The following is an 18,550-nucleotide window of genomic DNA, read 5'->3' as shown; positions in this document are numbered from 1 at the left end:
CTGTTCTTTTTTGCACTAAAGTTTGCTTCTCGATCTGCTCCCTACTAGTTTGCGATAATGGACTCGTTTTGGGTCTTAAATGCCTCCAAGTCGACTACCAGAAACAATATTCCAGGTTCTGCCTCATGGATAGCATCTGAACTAGAAAACTTGAACCATGAAACAATCCAATCTGTTGAGAATTTCTACAACCACACCTTGACAGACAACTTCAATTGGCTCGAGCAGCAGATGAACGAAATCTTGGATCCCACCGTCAATCCAAATTCAAATGAAAATATCGCTTTGTTGCTCAAGTCTCCCAAAAAATACAAGGAATCAAAGAACACTCAAAATCAAACCAACGCAAGTCAAAATGTTGAAAAATTTGACAAATTTGATATTGAAACCAATAGAAATACTTTGCTCATCCAGGAAAATTTGAAAAAGGATACAACATTCAATAAAAATGCATATTTCAACAAGAACAATAGCTCACTAAATGAAACAGCAAACAAATTGGTTCCTCAACATTTGGATTTTGAAAAACTAAAAATAATTGATGATCCTGAGTTATCTCCAATAAAATTGCTGCCAATAAAAACAAATAACTTATCTCCCATCAAACTACTGCCAATAAAGAACAACAGTTTAACATTCAACACCAATAGCAGAATAGTTTTTGATAATACCAATACAGAATTAAAACTAAAAGATCCCTTTGTTAAATTCAAGTCTATCAAAAACACCGATCCTTCAATTTCTTTATCCTTTCGATCTTTGGGTAGAGTGAGGCTCGATCCACCACAGTTGGATAAAGCATTATATGCTCAACCTTCTCCAGAACCTTCACCTAAAAAGTTATTTGAAATATTTGATAATTTTGACAATTTCTATAAAAACGGTGATCAATATACCACCACAACAATTTCTTCGAGTTCTTTAAATCCTGTGGCTGAAAAATCCTTGACTGAAAAATCGTATCAAAATCAGCAGCTAGAACTTGGTTTAACTAAAATCGATCTCAATGATATATTAGAATCAACCAACTATAAATTGAATCTGACCAGTTTGTTTCATAGTATCAATAACATTAAAAACATTGCAAACAATACAAACAACCATGACAAAAACTCTGATTCATCAGATTCAATTTATAAAGACGCAAACTTATCAATACTCGAAAAAAAAATGGATACTGAAATAAATAACACAAAAAGCAAAATTAATAAAAACATTAATACTAATGATAAAAATAATAAAAGGAAACCACAAAATATAAATAATTATAATTTGACCTTATCTTCCTCAAGCTCAATGAGTTCCTCAACTAATGGAACTGATGAAACTTCTCTTAATTCTGAAAAATCAAACCCACTCAAGAACAGTTCTAGCAAAAGTAACTCAAGTGATTTTAAAGATAGACCTCATACCCCAATTTCTAACACTAATATACCCATAAAAAAAATTGGTTTTAAAGAAAACTATATAATCGATACCAGCAAAAAACAAGATATTAATAATATCAATGATAATAATATTCACAATAACCAACCCGAAATACCCTATCAAATTATTAGAGAGACTACAAAAATTGAATATAACGATAAAATATCTGATAATAAAAAAGAAAAAGAAAAAGAACAACCTAGAAACCGTTCTTTATCAAGAAAAAGTTCAAATCCAAGATTATCAATGACAACAACAATGCATTTTGCTTCTCTTCCAACGCGTGAACCATTATCAATTAAATCAAAGCGAAAAACTCTATCTGATTCTCTTGACATGTCAAATATTGAATACCATAATGTTAACTTAACTCCGTCAAAGAACCCAATTAATATCTCAAAACTGAGTGATATAATAGTTGATGAAATATTTAAACGAACAAACAATGTCAACTTTTCACCTAAACACAATGATATTACCGATTCTAATAACAATATCAATAATAATAATAATAATAATAATAATAATAATAATAGTAATAGTAATAAAATTTCCAATAATATAGATAAACAAATATCTGAAGGAATTTCAAAACAATTTAGTTTAATATCAAAAACAATATCACAAATCGAGCAGATATCTAAAATAAAAACAAACGAATCATATGGAAATAAGGATAATGAAACAAATAAGTTAACATTAGATGTGTGCTTATCAAAGATAATTCCTAGTGGAAGTTCATCTGGAATTTCAACAAATCCTTCAACTTCATTTGAGTCTACAGACTTAGAAAAACTAGAAAAAGTTTCATTGAGTGACGATGTTAAGAAAATGGTGAAGCTTAACCGGAAAAACATCAATAAAGAGTTGAAAGACGTTAAAAAGCACAAACACGATAATTATGAAAATGAAAGTAGAGTTGATATTAATGAAGTTGAGATTAAAAAAGAAGAATTAAACAAAAGAGAAGAATTGAATAAAGAAGGAGAATTGAATAAAATTAATTCATTAGATAATAAAATGAGTAAAATGGGAACTATTGAAATTAAAAAAACTACATCAAATTCGAGTAATAATGGAGTTTCCAATAATTTATTTTCGAATACATTTAATAAAGCCAAAAGAATATTTTTTGGACATTCCCATCAAAATTCTATAAAGATAAATGAAAAAAACAGTTTGATAAAGTCCAATGAAAAGATATTTTCTGAAAAAAAGGCATTTCAGCCAAAGTTTACTCCATTGAAAAAAAGCAATACAGTTCAATTGAAGCCGTATAGATCATTATCACCAGTTAAATTTCAACCCAAAGATAATTTTGGATTTAATGGAAAGAGGATGAATAGAAGTCAAAGTCCAGTTCGGAATAATAATAGTAATAGTAATAGTAATAGTAATGTGACACCAAATAGAATAATTATCAAAAATGAAGATTTAATATCTAGATTAATGACACCGACTGAAGCTAGTTCAGCTAAAAAGAAGGTGTTTACAAGTCGATTTAATACTATAAATGAGAGTTCCAATTTGAAGAAGAATGCGAATAGTAAATTTAATAAAAATAGTAATATGGAGTTATTGAGGACCTCACCATCCAAGCTCCCGTTATTAAAGAACTCGCCATCCAAGATTCCGGTTTTAAAGAAATCACCTATCCGAGGACAAGAGGTGGTGGAATATAAATTTGTAAGGAATGGAATAAGAAAGAATAATAATAATAATAATAATAATAATAATAATAATAATAANAATAATAATAATAATAATAATAATAATAATAATAATAATAATAATAATAATAATAATAATAATAATAATAATAATAATAATAATAATAATAATAAGAATGAACAAGTTCGGACACCACCTCGTAAAAGGGTTGAAGCAGAAAAACGGTTGTCTACAGTTGTATTGAAAGAATTTAAATTGAGTCCCAAAAAGACCTCACCAATTAGGAGTAAATTTAAGGAATATGGCGAAAGAGATAGTAAGTCACCATCTAGAATTCCTGTATGTATAAAGACGAGCAAAGAAGAAAATGGATTGGGAGATAAAAAGAGGAAGCAGAATGAGGTACATGATAAACCTAGAAAGCGAGTTTCATCGGGAAAGCTTTTATTGAAAAATAATGATAGAGTGATTTATAATGATAGAGTGATTTATAAAGCTAGATTTATTGATAGTGATGAGTTTAAGACACCGATGAAGCGCGATGGAGTAGGGAGGATTATGAATGGAGTTTGTGTGAAAAATGAGAAAGGCAAAGAAAATGTGGAATGTGAGCATTTGAGACAAAATCATTTCCAGAGACAAGTATATAGTCAGAACAAGTTGAGGAGTCATAATCATCTTTTGAAGCACAGTGTTAGCACTAGTACTAGTACTAGTGCTAATAATAATAATAATAATAATAATAATAATAATAATAAATTTAATGGATCAATTTTGATGAAGAATACATTATTGAAAAATGCAGTATCGCTTGAAAGATTAAATTCGTATAAGAATGGAAGTAGTACAAGTGATAGTAATAATAGTTACAATAGTTATAATAGTAATTTGAGTGAGGAGGAGATTCGAAAGATTGAGAGATTGAACACACCAATTGACACTTCAAACAATAGCATATTGGATAACCAATCGTTTAATGGGACATTGCCGGAGATTTGTTCTGAATCTGAGGATGATGAAGAAGGGAAGGTACTAAAAGGATGGGCAAATTCGCCGGATTTACGACGATTGTTAATCAAACAGAGAGGAATTGATCCTGAATCATTGTTTGGACCAATTGAGCCCCCGAGGATGTCGGATATTTTCAATCAGAAAGATAAATCGAAGAACCGAAGCTCGACAGGAATTTGGAATGGACAGGACGTATTAAATTTTCAGGAGATTGAAAGTTACAAGAAACGGATGGGATACAAGAGACATGAGAAGTGATTTATAGAAGCATTGAAATGAAGATTAGGAGTGTGTATTGGTTTTTGTATGATGGCGATCCTATTAGCCGTTGGAAAGGAGGACACAGTAGATATAAAATGTATGAAATGGCGAAAGGTAAACAGAGGTTCTCCATCGAAAAAGGCAGATTAATAATTTAATGATCAACCAGATGTGATGATGGGACGATGTTTTACAGGCATTTTTCGTATATATAGATGGTGAGATGAGTAATTCAAGCAATTTTTACGTGAAGAGTAAAGCGTCTACAAAAATAACCAAAAAAGGATGGAGTGCAAGAACTAGTTAATAATATTAGAAAACGTTGGGGTAATAGCCAGATTCGGAGGAAGATAAATACAGTGCAAGCCAAAGCATCACTGGAGAAGAAAGGAAGAGGAAGCTGTGCAACAAATAGCAGATAATAATAAATATTATCTAAACATTGTACAAACATAAATGGAGTGTTAGTGAATATTCCTGTTGCAAATGAAAACCGGGCCTGCGAGACCGAATCAAGAGCAGAATAGAGCCCACATGCACGGGAAAGGCGGTGGAAGCGGGAGAAACTCCCACGTGAGTGTGAAGCGCGGCAACTGGCCCCTGCGCAAACGCAACACGCAGCGGTGCCGACAAGTAACCGACCAGCCTGAGGGAAAGACCCCCTGCACATCCACCGCCGCGCGCCTCGGAATGCAGGGGCAGCAGGGGCAGCAGGAGAAGCAGAAACGGCAAAACCAGCAGGAGGGGTGTGGCGCGTGGAGGGCGAACTGCAAGTGCGTGTGCTGCGCGTGCCGCCGCCGCCGACACGCAGGGCTGGGCCGGGCTGGAGAATCCCACACTGACTTCTTTTCTTTAACTTCTGCCTTCGTTAGCCTTCCTGACGACTTTTCTCTGGTCTAACTATCTTGATCTCTTCTTACTCTTGATTCTCGTTATTCTCTTCGCTTTTGCTTTCGTTTGGCTTTGGTTCTGCTTATTCTTATTCCTGTTCTTCTTTTATTTCTGCTTTTCTCCTTCTCTTCCTCCTCCTCTCATTTCTTGCCCCATTCTTCCTTTCTGCTTCCTCATATTCATATATATTCACAGATATTCACACATCTATCTATCTTGGATCTCACTCCTCTATCACACTACCTCTCTTTTCTCTCATCGTCCTGGTCTTTTGATCTATATCCTATTCTACTTCTTTCTAAATAAATAAATAAATAAATAAATAAATCAATAAATAAACATCAAAAAAAAAATACAATTAGTAAACCATTAACACTGTACCAATTTTTTTCAATTTCTATTATTTATCACTAATCTGCTTGATCAAATTTCAATCCAACTTTTATTTTAATCATCCATTCACTTACTGATCCATTGATTTACTTTGTTTTTCCATTATTCAATTTATACTTCAATCTATAATTCATTCTACGATCTATTCTGCAATCTATTTTACAATCCATTTCACTCTATTCATTTTTCTAAATGATACATTTCTTCATAATAATCTTAAACACATTATTGATATAATTAGTAAACAAAATAATTAACAAATCCAATTAATTAATTGATTAATTAATTAAAAAAATCAATTAAAATCAATTAAAATCAACTAAAATGAACTCAATTTCAATATCAAATCTACAAAGAAAAAAAAGCTCTCTTTTAATCCCAATCAACGAAGAATCTTTTGATCCAATAAAAGAAAACTCTTCAACTCAACTGTCAATTCTAACAATTAACAATAATATTAATAGTATTAATAATAATAATAATAACATTAATAACATTAATGACATTAATAATATTAGCCCTACAAATAATACTGGTATTAATCTTATCAATAATCCTACTTATAACCCTAGTAATAATCCTAGTAATAATCCTAGTAATAATCCCTGCATTAATCCTAATCCTAATCCTAACAATAACAATAACAATAACAATATTAAACCTAATAATAAACTCAACAACAATGCAATATCAAACTCATATGAAAACATAAACAATATATCCTCCAATCTCATGTCAAGAAGTAGCAGCATATCCCAATACTCACTTAATGACCACTACTCTAATATCAATAATCCAAATAACACCAACAACGCCATCATTAACAACAACGCTAACACTAACGCCATCACCAACAATAAAGCCAACAATAATAACAACTTTAATTCATCTCTTATCTCCTTATCTTCTCTCAAAATGAACAACAGTTCAAAAATTAAACCAAAACTAAAATCAAAATCAAAAAAGAAATCCTCTTCAAAACACCCGAAATTGGTTCAGCTAAAAGTCGAAAAGGAAATAGTCGACTCAATCCCAACTCTCAATATTCCATTTCAACTAAATACAACTTCGATTTTAAATCTAAATCAAAATCAAATCCAAATCCAAAACCAAAATCAAATTCAAAATCAAAATCAAAATCAAAACCAAAATCAAACCCAAAGCCAAATCCAAATCCAAAGCCAAATCCAAAGTCAAACCCAAATCCAAAACATAAATCAAAATCAATCCCAAATTCAAATCCAAAATCCAATCCAATCCCAACTCCAATTCCAAAATCAAAATCAAATAACTGTCCAAAATAACCCAATCACAATCCAAAACTCAACTTCAAATTCAAACTCAAATCACAATTCCAACTCAAATTCCAACCAAAATTCAAATCTAAACCTCAATCTAATTGAAACATCAGATTCAGACTTTAACAACACAAACAATGCTGGCCCTTACAATACTCCGGTCTTTACCAATTCGTTCCTATACAATAATTCCCCCATAAAATTAAACAAAATGTCTTCCTCAAATGCTTTACAATTCAATTCAATCAATCAACAACAACAACAACAACAAATCAACTACAACTACAACTACAACAGCGACACTGACCAATTCCCTGTTTCTCCTTTAGTTCCTCAAAACTATAACTACACATCAAGAAAACTAAGATCCTCAAATATACCTCAATCACAACAGTTCCAAAATGATAACTCCTCAATTTATAGTAACTCGTCCTTTTATAACAATAACACCAACAACAACAACACAATTCACTCGAAAAATTTCGCTCAAAAGAATCAAAAAAACTCATCCATATTTCCTGCCTTCACTTCAACCACCGTCAGCGAAACAAATTCAACCGATTCTGATGAAACTTTTGTTTACGAATCTTCTCAGGATTTCAATAAAAGACTTAAAAATCTTAATGATGATCAAAAATCTCAATTGCTAATTAACCAAAATCAAGAAATCCAAAATCAAGAAATACAAAATCAAAATCAAAATCAAAATCAAAATCAAAATCAAAATCAAAATCAAGAAAACCAAAACCAAAACCAAACCGTAAACAATAACTCTATTCACAATTACAACACAAGCTCTAACCCAACAATCAAAAGAAATAACATTCAGAGACTCAATTCCTATCTCACAAACCCAAACATAAACCAGCTAATCAACAACAACATGAACCATTCAAACTACAACTCTGATGCTGAAAACGATAACAAAAGCACTCTAAGTCTTGCAGATGTCCTCTCACCACCTCCTCTTCTCACTACAACCTCGAACTTCAGCAGCACTCTTAACACCCTCGCCAACAATTCCAATGGTCCTCCTTCAACATTTGCTAGAAAGTTCTTCATGACAACCCCCATCTTGGCTCGCAGAAACTCCAATAGAGTTCAAAGTGGCATCAGTGACCCATCAAAACCACAGACTTTATCCTCTGTTACTTCACCCAATGCAAACCAAATGCTGTCCTCCACAAAAAAGAGACTCTCTCGAACAAATCTCTCCAACTTGGCTCTCACAAACCCAAGCATCATCAATTTGATTCAGGAGCACAATCCACGCAGGAACAGCAGCTACTCCTCCAATATCAAACGATACCACTTCAACCCCAGCTCCGGAGAATCCGACAGCGATTCTTTTGAGAATGAGTTTTATATCAACGAAAACACCCCTTTGAACCTCGATATCAATTCTGTCAAGGGCTGTCAAGATCAAACTCAACCTCAGTCTCAACCCCAAGGGCAAGGTCAAGAGCAAAGTCAGAGCCAAGTTCAAGACCAACCTCAAAACCGATCCCAAAATCAAAGTCAAAATCAAAACCAAACTCAGGACCCAGGTCAATCTCAATGCGAATCTCAAAACCAAAATCAAAACTCTCCTCCAATACCAAACTCTCCTCCACAATCACAACCAAACAAACGACTCCTGTCAAATATCAACAATAATCAAAATTTGACTTTCCACGAAACTCTTTCGAAAATAAGTGCTAAAGATACATATAAAGGTACTCGTACTCGTCCAAATTTAAATATAAACACTTCAAACTATGATAAAACTGCTACAAATTCACCAATGAAAACTCCCTTAAAATTTGCTTCCCGAAGAACAAACAGTTACTACTATGGTGCCACTCCCCAACAGCCACCCAACAACAATGGCTCTTATTTACTAACTCCCTCACTTTTAAATGGTGACACATTTTATAATGCCAAATCCAATAATCCTACTGATAACGGCAATAATTCTTCTATCGACTTACCTTTCTCAACTCCATTAAACTCAAGACCAAGATTGATAAGAATCGATGAAAGCAATAATAATAATAGATATTATAAATCATCTTCTAAAAAAAACCATAATTTTTTATTGAGACTATTTTTAAATATGCTAATGTTTTTGCTTGTTACTTTAATCTTTTTATTTTTTATAACTTATACTCATTTAAGCAAACCTTTAAACCATTTAAAAATCGACAAAATTAATCATGTTTTAAATGCCGAAAATCTTTTAATGTTTGACTTAAATATAGAAGCTTATAATCCCAATTGGAATGACATTAAAATATTTCATGCTGATTTGGATATTTTTGCTAAAACTGCTTATGCAAATGATCCCGATGATCTTGATGACAATAATGGTGAAAAAGATAACGACCCAAGGGATTCAGATGGACCCATTGAAGAAACAGTTTTATTGGGAAATGTTTTAGAATTAGATACTCCATTTGATTTTCCTGGTGTTGTTTCATTTGGAAGTTTATTTAATTATTCAACAGATATTCCCGAAATTTATAAAAGCACTGGTCAAGTTAAATTAGTTAACCCATGTGCTCCGATAAATGATGATAAGAAACATACCATTGATGATGGTAGTCAAACTGATCCAATTGATCATGATCCCGATAAACACCATCATGATGATGATGACGATGATGATGATGGTGGGGATGGTGGAGATGATGATAATGATCTGTTTGATTTCTCAAAATTTTTGAAAAAACTAAGAAAATTTATTAAAGAAAAACTAGGCAATTTTTGTTTAAGTGAAGATTGCTCAGATAGTTTAGATGATTTAAAATTAACTAAATCTGAAAATTTCAATATAAAAAACTCGACCAAGTTTGATCTAGTTTCTACATCATATAATCACTTAGAAAAACCAGAAATTAGATGGAAAAGAATTTCATCTCATCCTTATCTTTTAATTGTCAGAGGAATGCTTAAATATAAATTACCACTTTCAAACACATGGAGGTTAATTAGTATTTATGAAACAATAAATGTGAATGACTCCTAAACTCACTTTTTTTATTCAATTTGTTTATCCTTTCAAATTCTTCAGTCCACATTTTTTTTTCTACCAAAATCTCATTTTTTTTTTGCTTTTATTATTTCATAAGTTGTCTAAACTTTGACAATTGTATTATTTGATCTATTTCAAATTCATATAAATATATTTATTTGGTTTGTTTTTATTTTTTTTCTTCTGGTTGAGTTTTTAGTGGTGCTTGCTTTTTCTTCTTTTTTTTTGCACAATATCCAAAAATCTTACTTAAAAAAAACAAAAAACATAAAAGAACAAAAAAATCTTGTTAAAAAATATAAAAACATAAAAAATTATAAAAAACTAGACACAAAAAGACTAAGAATAACGAATATGTATTATATTTTTTTTTTCTTGCTGGTCATTTTATTCATATTTCTTCACACATTTTTTTTTAATATAAATTACTTTTTTTATTTCATTCATATTTTTGGGGAGTTTTTTTTCTTGACCTTTTTTTTACTGCTTTTTTGGGGGTGAAATTATCAATCAAAATCATTAAATAAGAATTATTAAAATATGAGAATTTGCAACTAAACATCAATATTATATTTCCCAAATAAAATTGAGATCAACAATTATTGATATTAAGAGTGGTTTTAGTGTACAAGGATATGAGCATGCTGCTCCTCCACAAGACGTCTAAATCAGCCATAGAAAAGCTAGGCTTACTTAATTATTAGCCAAATAAATCATTTTCCTATCTACTATCACGCGTAAATACAGTAATAAAAGATAATTTGAATATTCCAACAACAGCACCTCCATTGATAACTTGATTATATCGAGAATCTCACTTTGGAATCTGTTGAGATTTGGTACACGTGATTAACAATTCAGCGCATATAGATTACTTAGTTGTAAGTATCCTTATTTCCTAGGGATAAGAGGAGTGTGCAATAAGGTAATTAGGAGTAACATTAAAGGAACAGACTGTAAGACTACAGAGTAGCAGGCTTATTTCCAAGGGGAAACGAGCTTTCCAGACGTCACGTTACCCATCTTAGCGAGGGTAGACTCTCAAGAGATGAAAAGCAATAAGAAGGGTAACGGGCTTTTTCCCTTTGAGAAGCAGCTTCTGAGTCTGTTCAGGAAGCAGAAGCAGCAGTCTTTGGAAGTGTGGTAGTCTGCTTGAGATGTTTGGGCCTGGAAGGTTGCGTGGTGCTGCTAAAGGTAACGAAACCTCCCTGCCGTTTATTTTGCCTTGCGTAATACTCTTGCTCTCAGTGCTCAGTTGGCTCTGCTCCCAATTGTTCGCAAGGCCCTGGAAATGAGAGCAACTTGACTACTTTGCAATTGATTGTTTTTTTTGCTGTTCAGCTCTGATTGCTGCTTCTTCTCCAGATTACATGGGGCCTCAGTTCAAGAATGCGTTGCTGTAATAGAGTGGTTATCAAGTGGTTATCAAGGCCATTCAATGTCTGGCTGCATCACGCTGTTTTGCTATATAATATATGAAAGCTCAGATCTATTTTCACCAATGCTATCAATTTAAAATGCAAGCTTTTTTTTATAATAATTTTCAATCCATGAGTTTTTTCATATCTGTGTCTATTAACTTCAAGGAAGATTATACGAAAAATCAGATTTATGTTCATTTATGCTGATAATTCAAATGTGCTATTGTTGATAACAATGGGAGCTATCTTCCAATAACATTTGATTTCAAGCTTCCTACGCTTCCTACAAGTCCTAAAACAAAGATACATTTGTTCAAAATGGTTGTGGTGTCTTCTCTTGCTATTGAAATTTCTGCTTTATTTTTAGGTTTATTTCAATGTATATGTTGCTTTTAGGGTTTGTATTCGGGAAAGTTAAAATGAGCTCAATATTTATATTATGATCACAAATTAGTCTCAATGATATAATCACAAAAATCTGACAAGTTACCAAAGAAATTATTGAATATGGATTAAATTTATCAATGTTCTTGTGTGCAATTTATAAAATTAAAAAACAAAATTTGAGAACAATGTTGAATTTTTATCAAAAAGAGTGCGTTGAATTGAGGATTGAATATTTTGTAAATCAAAAATTAAAGGCTCTGTTTCAATTTACTCTAAAAGTCTTTTATTTTTTTTTTTGATTCTGATTCCTATTTATCTTTTTGTTATCAAGTTTTATTATTCAATTACCAAAATCAATTAATTTGGAATCTAATCAATTAAAAGTGGTGTTCCCTGTTGTTTTTTTGAGAGAGAGAAACAGTGATTATAAAAAGAATTTCATATAAATTCATCTTCTTCTGCAATATTTAGTTATGATAAAATTGTTTCAATTCATAATTATTCTCAGCTTTGATTATTCTAAATGACAATTCAAAAAGAAAATTACACTCAAGATATTTCATTTGATGATCTCTCAAAAGTCAAGGCTATTTCCGCCGAAAAAGAGATTAAATTTGAAAAAAAGGTCGATTATATTGGAACATTTAAAAAGGAAAATATTAAAATTTTATTAGAAAAAACTGGTCATGGTACAGATGATACCTTGGTTCAAAATTTGCCCGATGATACCGAGTTTATCTTGAACAAGATTTATCAATTGACTGTTGAAGAGTCGATAAAGATTTTAGAAAATGCTATTGAATACCACAATGATGACCCGAATTTTCCAAACGATGATTATGAATTAATGAAAACTTTGGTTAAAAAATCAGACTTAGAAAAGGATAAAAATGAAGATGAATTATTTCAAATCAAATTACTTGCCTCTTTAATCCATTACCTTTCTCCTTATCCCGAAGTTCGTGCTGTTACAGATCCATTTGATGAACCTGATATACCAATTGAAACTATTAGATCGTACACTTTAGCTATTCTTTGGGTTCTCATTGGTTCTGCGGTCAACGAGTTTTTTTCACATCGTTATCCATCAATTTCTTTGTCGTCATCTGTTATTCAAATTTTAATGTATCCTTGTGGTAAATTTTGGGCATGGTGTGTTCCTGATTGGGGTTTTACTTATAAAGGAAAAAGAATTTCTTTGAACCCTGGTCCTTGGACTTATAAAGAGCAGATGTTTTCAACTTTATTGTATGCAATAACTTCGCCAGGTGTTTATATTACTTATAACGTTGTAGTTCAAAAATTAGAAATTTTTTATAACAACAAATGGTGTGATTTTGGTTTTCAATTCTTATTGGCAATGTCCACTCAATTTCTCGGATTTGGTATTGCTGGAATTTTGAGGAAGTTTGTTGTCTATCCTGTTAGAGCTATGTGGCCAACAATTCTACCAACATTAGCTTTGAATCGTGCTCTATTAAAACCGGAAAAAAAGGAAAGGATTCATGGCTGGAAATTGACCAAATATCAATTTTTTTTTATTTTCTTCTTGTTTATGTTTTTGTATTTTTGGCTTCCAAATTATTTATTTCAAGCATTATCTTATTTTAACTGGATCACTTGGATTGATAAAAATAATTTTAATTTGGCTGTTATTTGTGGTCAAGTTCTTGGTCTTGGGCTAAATCCTATTCCAACATTTGATTGGAATGTTGCAAATTACTTGACACCTTTAACTGTTCCGTTTTTTGCTAACATGAATATTGTTGTGGGCATTTTTTTGGCATTTTTTGCTATCACCGGTGTGTATTATAACAATTATTATTGGTCTGCTTATTTACCTGTTAACTCAAATGCCATTTTCACAAATAAAGGTGAATCATATCAAGTTACTCAAATTCTTACAAATGGACTACTTGATAAACAAAAATATCAATCTTATTCTCCACCTTATTATACTGCTGCAAATTTAGTGGTTTATGGCGCTTTTTTTGCAATTTATCCTTTTTCATTTATGTATACTTGTTATATTGAGCGAAGATCTTTGATAGAATCATTGAAGGAAGTAAAAAAAACAATTCAAAATTGGAAAAGATCTAATTTTGAGGGATTTACTGATCCACATTCTCGAATGATGGCCAAGTATAAGGAGGTTCCTGACTGGTGGTTTTTGATAATTGTTATTGTATCCTTGGTTTTTGCAATTCTTGCAGTTAGTTTATATCCCACACATACCCCTGTTTGGTTAATATTTATGGCATTTGGCATGAATATTGTTTTCCTTATTCCATTTGCACTTATTTATTCAACGACAGGATTTTCATTAGGTTTAAATGTTTTAGTTGAATTAATTTGCGGTTATGCTTTGCCTGGAAACGGGGTTGCATTGATGACAATTAAAGCATTGGGATATAATATTGGTGGTCAGGCTGATAACTATATTTCTAATCAGAAAATGGCCCATTATTCTAAAATTCCACCATTAGCTTTGTTTCGAGGGCAGATCATCACAACAACTATTCAGGTCTTGGTTGTATTGGGTGTTGTGAATTGGCAAATTAGCAATGTTGATAATTTTTGTCAGCCTGGTCAAAAACAAAGATTTACTTGTCCTTCAGAAAAGACGTTTTATTCAGCATCCGTATTTTGGGGTGTTATTGGACCAAAGAGAGTTTTTAGTGAAATATACCCTTTATTGGAGAAATGTTTTCTCATTGGATTTCTTTTGGGAATCTTTTTTATTTTGGTTAAAAGATTTTTACCAAGATATTTCCCAAATATAATTCAGCCAACTCTTATTATGGGAGGTTTTATTCAAGTTTTTGCACCATATAACTTGATGTATGTTATCCCAGGAATTTATTTATCATTTACCTTTATGTACTATATCAAAAAACACTACCTAGCCTGGTTTGAGAAATATAATTATGTCTTAGTAAGTTCATTTGATGCTGGTGTTGCGTTCTCTGCTCTAATAATGTTTTTTGCAGTTCAATATCACAACATTAATGTTAACTGGTGGGGAAACCTGATTTCGTTTGAAGGTGTAGATGGAGGCGTTGGAAGACAGTCATTATTGGATGTAGCTTCAACAACAAAAAAGTATTTTGGATACGATAACTGGAGTTAATAATATAGAAGAATAATTAGATAAGAACATAGTTGTTTACTTGTGTTTTTTTAAAAGAAATTTTGTTGAACTTTTTGTTGAACTTTTTATTGAACTTTTTATTGAATTTTTTATTTTATCTATTTTTTATTTATTTATCTATCTTTAAGAAGTCGAATTTTAGAAACAAAATATTGTTCTTGATAGAGGTTGATTCTAAATTTTATTTATGCACAATCTTTATGTCCAACTCACATGAAAATCTTAAAAATATTTTTTAATCTTATTTTCTTATCAGTTCAGATATAAAAAGATTGATAATTTTAGCAGAAATAGGATTTATAGTTTTTTAAATAGTAATAGTAGATCAGTAAAGTTATAAAAATAAAGTTTGATTTTATTTACCCGATTTAATCGAAAATAAATAATAATAACAATAAATTAAATATATATAGAAATTTACTAAAGAAAACGGGAACAAAAAATGGTTGAAAAACTAAGCCAATAGATTAAAGTTCTTCTAAAAGCTTTTTAGACAAAACAATAAAAAAAACAGAGAAAAAACAGGAAAAAAACAGTGAAAATAGTGGAAAAGTAAATGTGTAATAAAAAAATACTTAAACAGCTCTTTGTTTACTTGGTTCAAATGGAAACAATAAAGCTGCAAGACCAATTACACCAATGGCAGCACCACAAACCCAAATTGGAACAGCACTTGAAGTGTCACCATAATAGGCGATAACAGGGACGATAATACCAGCAGCTCTATTCATAACTAAAGATAAAGACGAGCCAGTAGCTCTGCAAGTACTTGGTAAAACTTCGGGAGTGAAACCATATAGACAACCATAGTAAATATAGATACAAATATAAGAAGCACAGGCAAACCCAACATTTGCAGCTCTTGTTCTAACAGATGTGTAAGCGAATAAGAAAACCATTGAAGAAAGACCGCCAACACATAAAGCACCTCTTCTTCCAACTTTTGGAGTCAAAATCAAAAGAGTAGCCAAAGCAGGGCCAAAGATGGAAACAAAAGTTGAAATAGTGGAATCACCATAAACACCATCAATAGTACTTGCGCTGGTGGTTGCACCCCTAGTAGCTAAATAGACTGGTAAGAAATTTGCGTAAAGAGAATAACAAATACCAATTAAAAACCATGATAAAAATAACAAAATAGTATTTCTTGCCATCAATTTTGTGGAAAATAGTTCTTTAATGTTTTGTTTACTTTCAATTAAAAAAGCTTTAACACTCGGTTTATTTAAGAAATCTTGTTTATTAACTTCACCGCATTCTTTTAATTGTTCAACAGTGAGAGAGCAAGTTCTATTGTATTTTTTAGCAATGTTTTGTAAAAGAGCAACAGCTTCTTCGTCTTTACCAATTGTGATTAAAAATTTTGGAGATTCATCCAATTTGAAAACAAATAAACGGCAACAGGCTAGAACAAATACAATTGCAGAATTGATATACCAAACGTATCTCCAACCTCTGTTGATGTGTGATGGGCAGAATTCGATACTTGAACAGCTGTTATTGGGAAGCATACCCCATGCAACAAACATACCAATTGTTTGACCGATAGCCCACCAACAAGCAAAAGTTGTTGTTAAAAATTGCCATTTAAAGGGCAAATATTCTAGGAAAACAGTTGCATCAATTGCTAGGTTACCACCTAGAGCAAAAGAACTTAAGGCCAAAAAGATGCAGTAGGTTGAGAAACTGCTCATTGCACCAACTAAGAAACTGAAGATGGAGGCTAGCATTAATGAAGTATTGAATGCAATTTTTCTACCAATGATATCTGCTGAGACACCCCAGAACACACAACCAACCAATAATGAAGCATACAAGACGTGTGTTGAAACAGGATAGGTTTGTCCAAACTGAAAATTAACATAAGTCGCAACAGTACTTTGACACATACCCAATAAAGAATCAGCAGCATAACCAAAACCAGCAATACAAAAAACTTTGAAATGATACCAAGTGAATCCAATTTCTTCAAGAGCATCGTTAATCAAATGCATTTTTTTTGTAAGAGCAATATCACTGGTTGTTAATAAAACCATATCCTTTTGGTTTGAGGCATTGACAGGATTAAGAACACCATTTTCGAGATCAAGACTATTGACTGTTGGAGAAGATTTTTCTTTATTTTCAATCTCGGCCATTTTGATAATATATGAGACGGTATTATAAGATAAGTGATAATGTTAATGAGTAAGATAAAAATATAACATTAGAAAAATAACAAAAGATTTTCAATTATATTTATATTGGTTCAAAGGATTCAGAAGAGAAATTTTAAGTTTTGTTATCTTGTTAGCTGTATTGAAATTGAAATAACAGAAAAGAATATCATAAAATATTGATTTGATAATCATGAAGAAACACACTATCATTGGAACAGTTTATTAAAGTAAGTAAACAAAAAAGAAAAAGGAAGAGGATTTGATAAATCTAAATGAAGGTTTTCATAATGAGTGTTGGGAGGGTCGAATTTTCCAGACATAATTGATAAAGAATAGAATAAATAACGTCAAGATAGAGAACTTTAATACCAAGTTGATTTATTCTCTAAAATAAAAATACATATTGGTGAAAACCTATCATCATCAACAAACAACCGATTATCTTTTGCATAGCTTTGGTGTGCAAAAGATGTATAGAAAGGGTGCTACTCAGTGATAGGTCAAATCAGAGGTGAAAAAAAACGGAAGGCCAGCCCCGTTTTCGTGAGACATAAACATGATTTCCTTCCGTCACAGAGGAAAAATGGGGCAACTGACAGGGCTCATTGTGGATGTTGGATGCAGGGTTTATTTCAGAACAGAGCTAGGTTCGTGGGCCGTTGAGAAAAAGTCCAAAGTCTTTATCAGAAAGCAGAATAATTCTAGATAATTGGTTCAAATTGCTTTTTTTTTTAGCATACTTGGTAGCATACTTAGAGTGTAGTAGTTTTAGTGAATTGTCTGCTTTTTTCTTTAGTCGAAACTGGTAAGCATAAAGAATATTCTTTCGCGATAAAAAAAATACCCTACGATTCCAGGACACAGAAATTGTTTATACATTCTTTCAGCCAGCGGTTGTTTGAAATTTCATAATAGAGCTTTTGGGTTATCTTTTATCCCAAGATGGATAATTAATAAAGAAACAGCACCAGAAAACCTAGACCAGATAAATGAATTACAATCATGTGTTTTCTATATACACCAGAAAACACAAAACTAACAGAAGCAAATCAGTCAACTATTCTTTCTAGTTCTTTGATCTGATCTTTTGGACAACCCCTACTAACAGAACACAATGTACTAAAAAAAAGAAACCATCCAGAAAGGAGGAACGAGACCTAAACACCAACGGTTTTGAAACAGCTAAGCTTTTTGGCCGTTTTCTGTTTCCGGAATAAACTGAAAAGCCACGCGACATCCAGAACCAGCTGTATGGTTCGCCGCAACATTTGATAGAAATGTCAGCCCTACAATTTCAGAAAAGCACGTGTTTTCAAAAAGGGCTATATATCTGTGACAAAAGCAGTCTGGTTGTCTCTTTTTGTGATGCTGAGCAGAAAAAAGTCGCTTTCGGCTGCAAAGTCAGCACTTACATAAGCCATTTGAAAATTGTTTGGCGAGCTTTCCTCCATTTCACGTACCGTGAA

General features: G+C 31.9%; 4 protein-coding genes across 4 annotated transcripts; 3 read left to right on the top strand and 1 right to left on the bottom strand.

Moving 5' to 3' along the window:
- Positions 1 to 57: 57 nt before the first annotated feature.
- ASCRUDRAFT_68932 (INCENP ARK-binding domain-containing protein) lies at positions 58 to 4,368 on the top strand (the record flags this gene model as incomplete). Its single annotated transcript, XM_020191604.1, has 1 exon — positions 58 to 4,368. The coding sequence occupies one exon, from the start codon at positions 58 to 60 to the stop codon at positions 4,366 to 4,368; it is 4,311 nt and encodes a 1,436-aa protein (XP_020049472.1).
- A 1,542-nt stretch (positions 4,369 to 5,910) lies between these two features.
- ASCRUDRAFT_74541 (uncharacterized protein) lies at positions 5,911 to 10,023 on the top strand. Its single transcript, XM_020192727.1, has one exon. It carries the CDS (start codon positions 5,980 to 5,982, stop codon positions 9,958 to 9,960), a length of 3,981 nt encoding a protein of 1,326 aa, XP_020049471.1. The 5' UTR covers positions 5,911 to 5,979; the 3' UTR covers positions 9,961 to 10,023.
- A 2,274-nt stretch (positions 10,024 to 12,297) lies between these two features.
- On the top strand, positions 12,298 to 14,904 carry OPT2 (Opt2p; the record flags this gene model as incomplete). The annotated part of the gene is made up of 1 exon (XM_020190278.1): positions 12,298 to 14,904. One exon carries the CDS (start codon positions 12,298 to 12,300, stop codon positions 14,902 to 14,904), a length of 2,607 nt encoding a protein of 868 aa, XP_020049470.1.
- A 547-nt stretch (positions 14,905 to 15,451) lies between these two features.
- Positions 15,452 to 17,516, bottom strand: ASCRUDRAFT_74538 (inorganic phosphate transporter). The gene has a single exon (XM_020192725.1). It carries the CDS (start codon positions 17,061 to 17,063, stop codon positions 15,501 to 15,503), a length of 1,563 nt encoding a protein of 520 aa, XP_020049469.1. The 5' UTR covers positions 17,064 to 17,516; the 3' UTR covers positions 15,452 to 15,500.
- Between the last annotated feature and the right edge of the window lie 1,034 nt (positions 17,517 to 18,550).

The sequence above is a fragment of the Ascoidea rubescens genome (assembly GCF_001661345.1).
Source record: "Ascoidea rubescens DSM 1968 unplaced genomic scaffold ASCRUscaffold_2, whole genome shotgun sequence".
In the NCBI taxonomy this organism is placed as follows: domain Eukaryota; kingdom Fungi; phylum Ascomycota; class Saccharomycetes; order Ascoideales; family Ascoideaceae; genus Ascoidea; species Ascoidea rubescens.
Note: the sequence above shows the minus strand (reverse complement) of the source record. Positions and strands in the feature narration are given on the sequence as shown.

Coding starts and splice junctions, on each gene's coding strand:
- ASCRUDRAFT_74538 (XM_020192725.1), bottom strand. CDS start 17,063: ATGGCCGAGATTGAAAATAAAGAAAAATCTTCTCCAACAGTCAATAGT.
- ASCRUDRAFT_74541 (XM_020192727.1), top strand. CDS start 5,980: ATGAACTCAATTTCAATATCAAATCTACAAAGAAAAAAAAGCTCTCTT.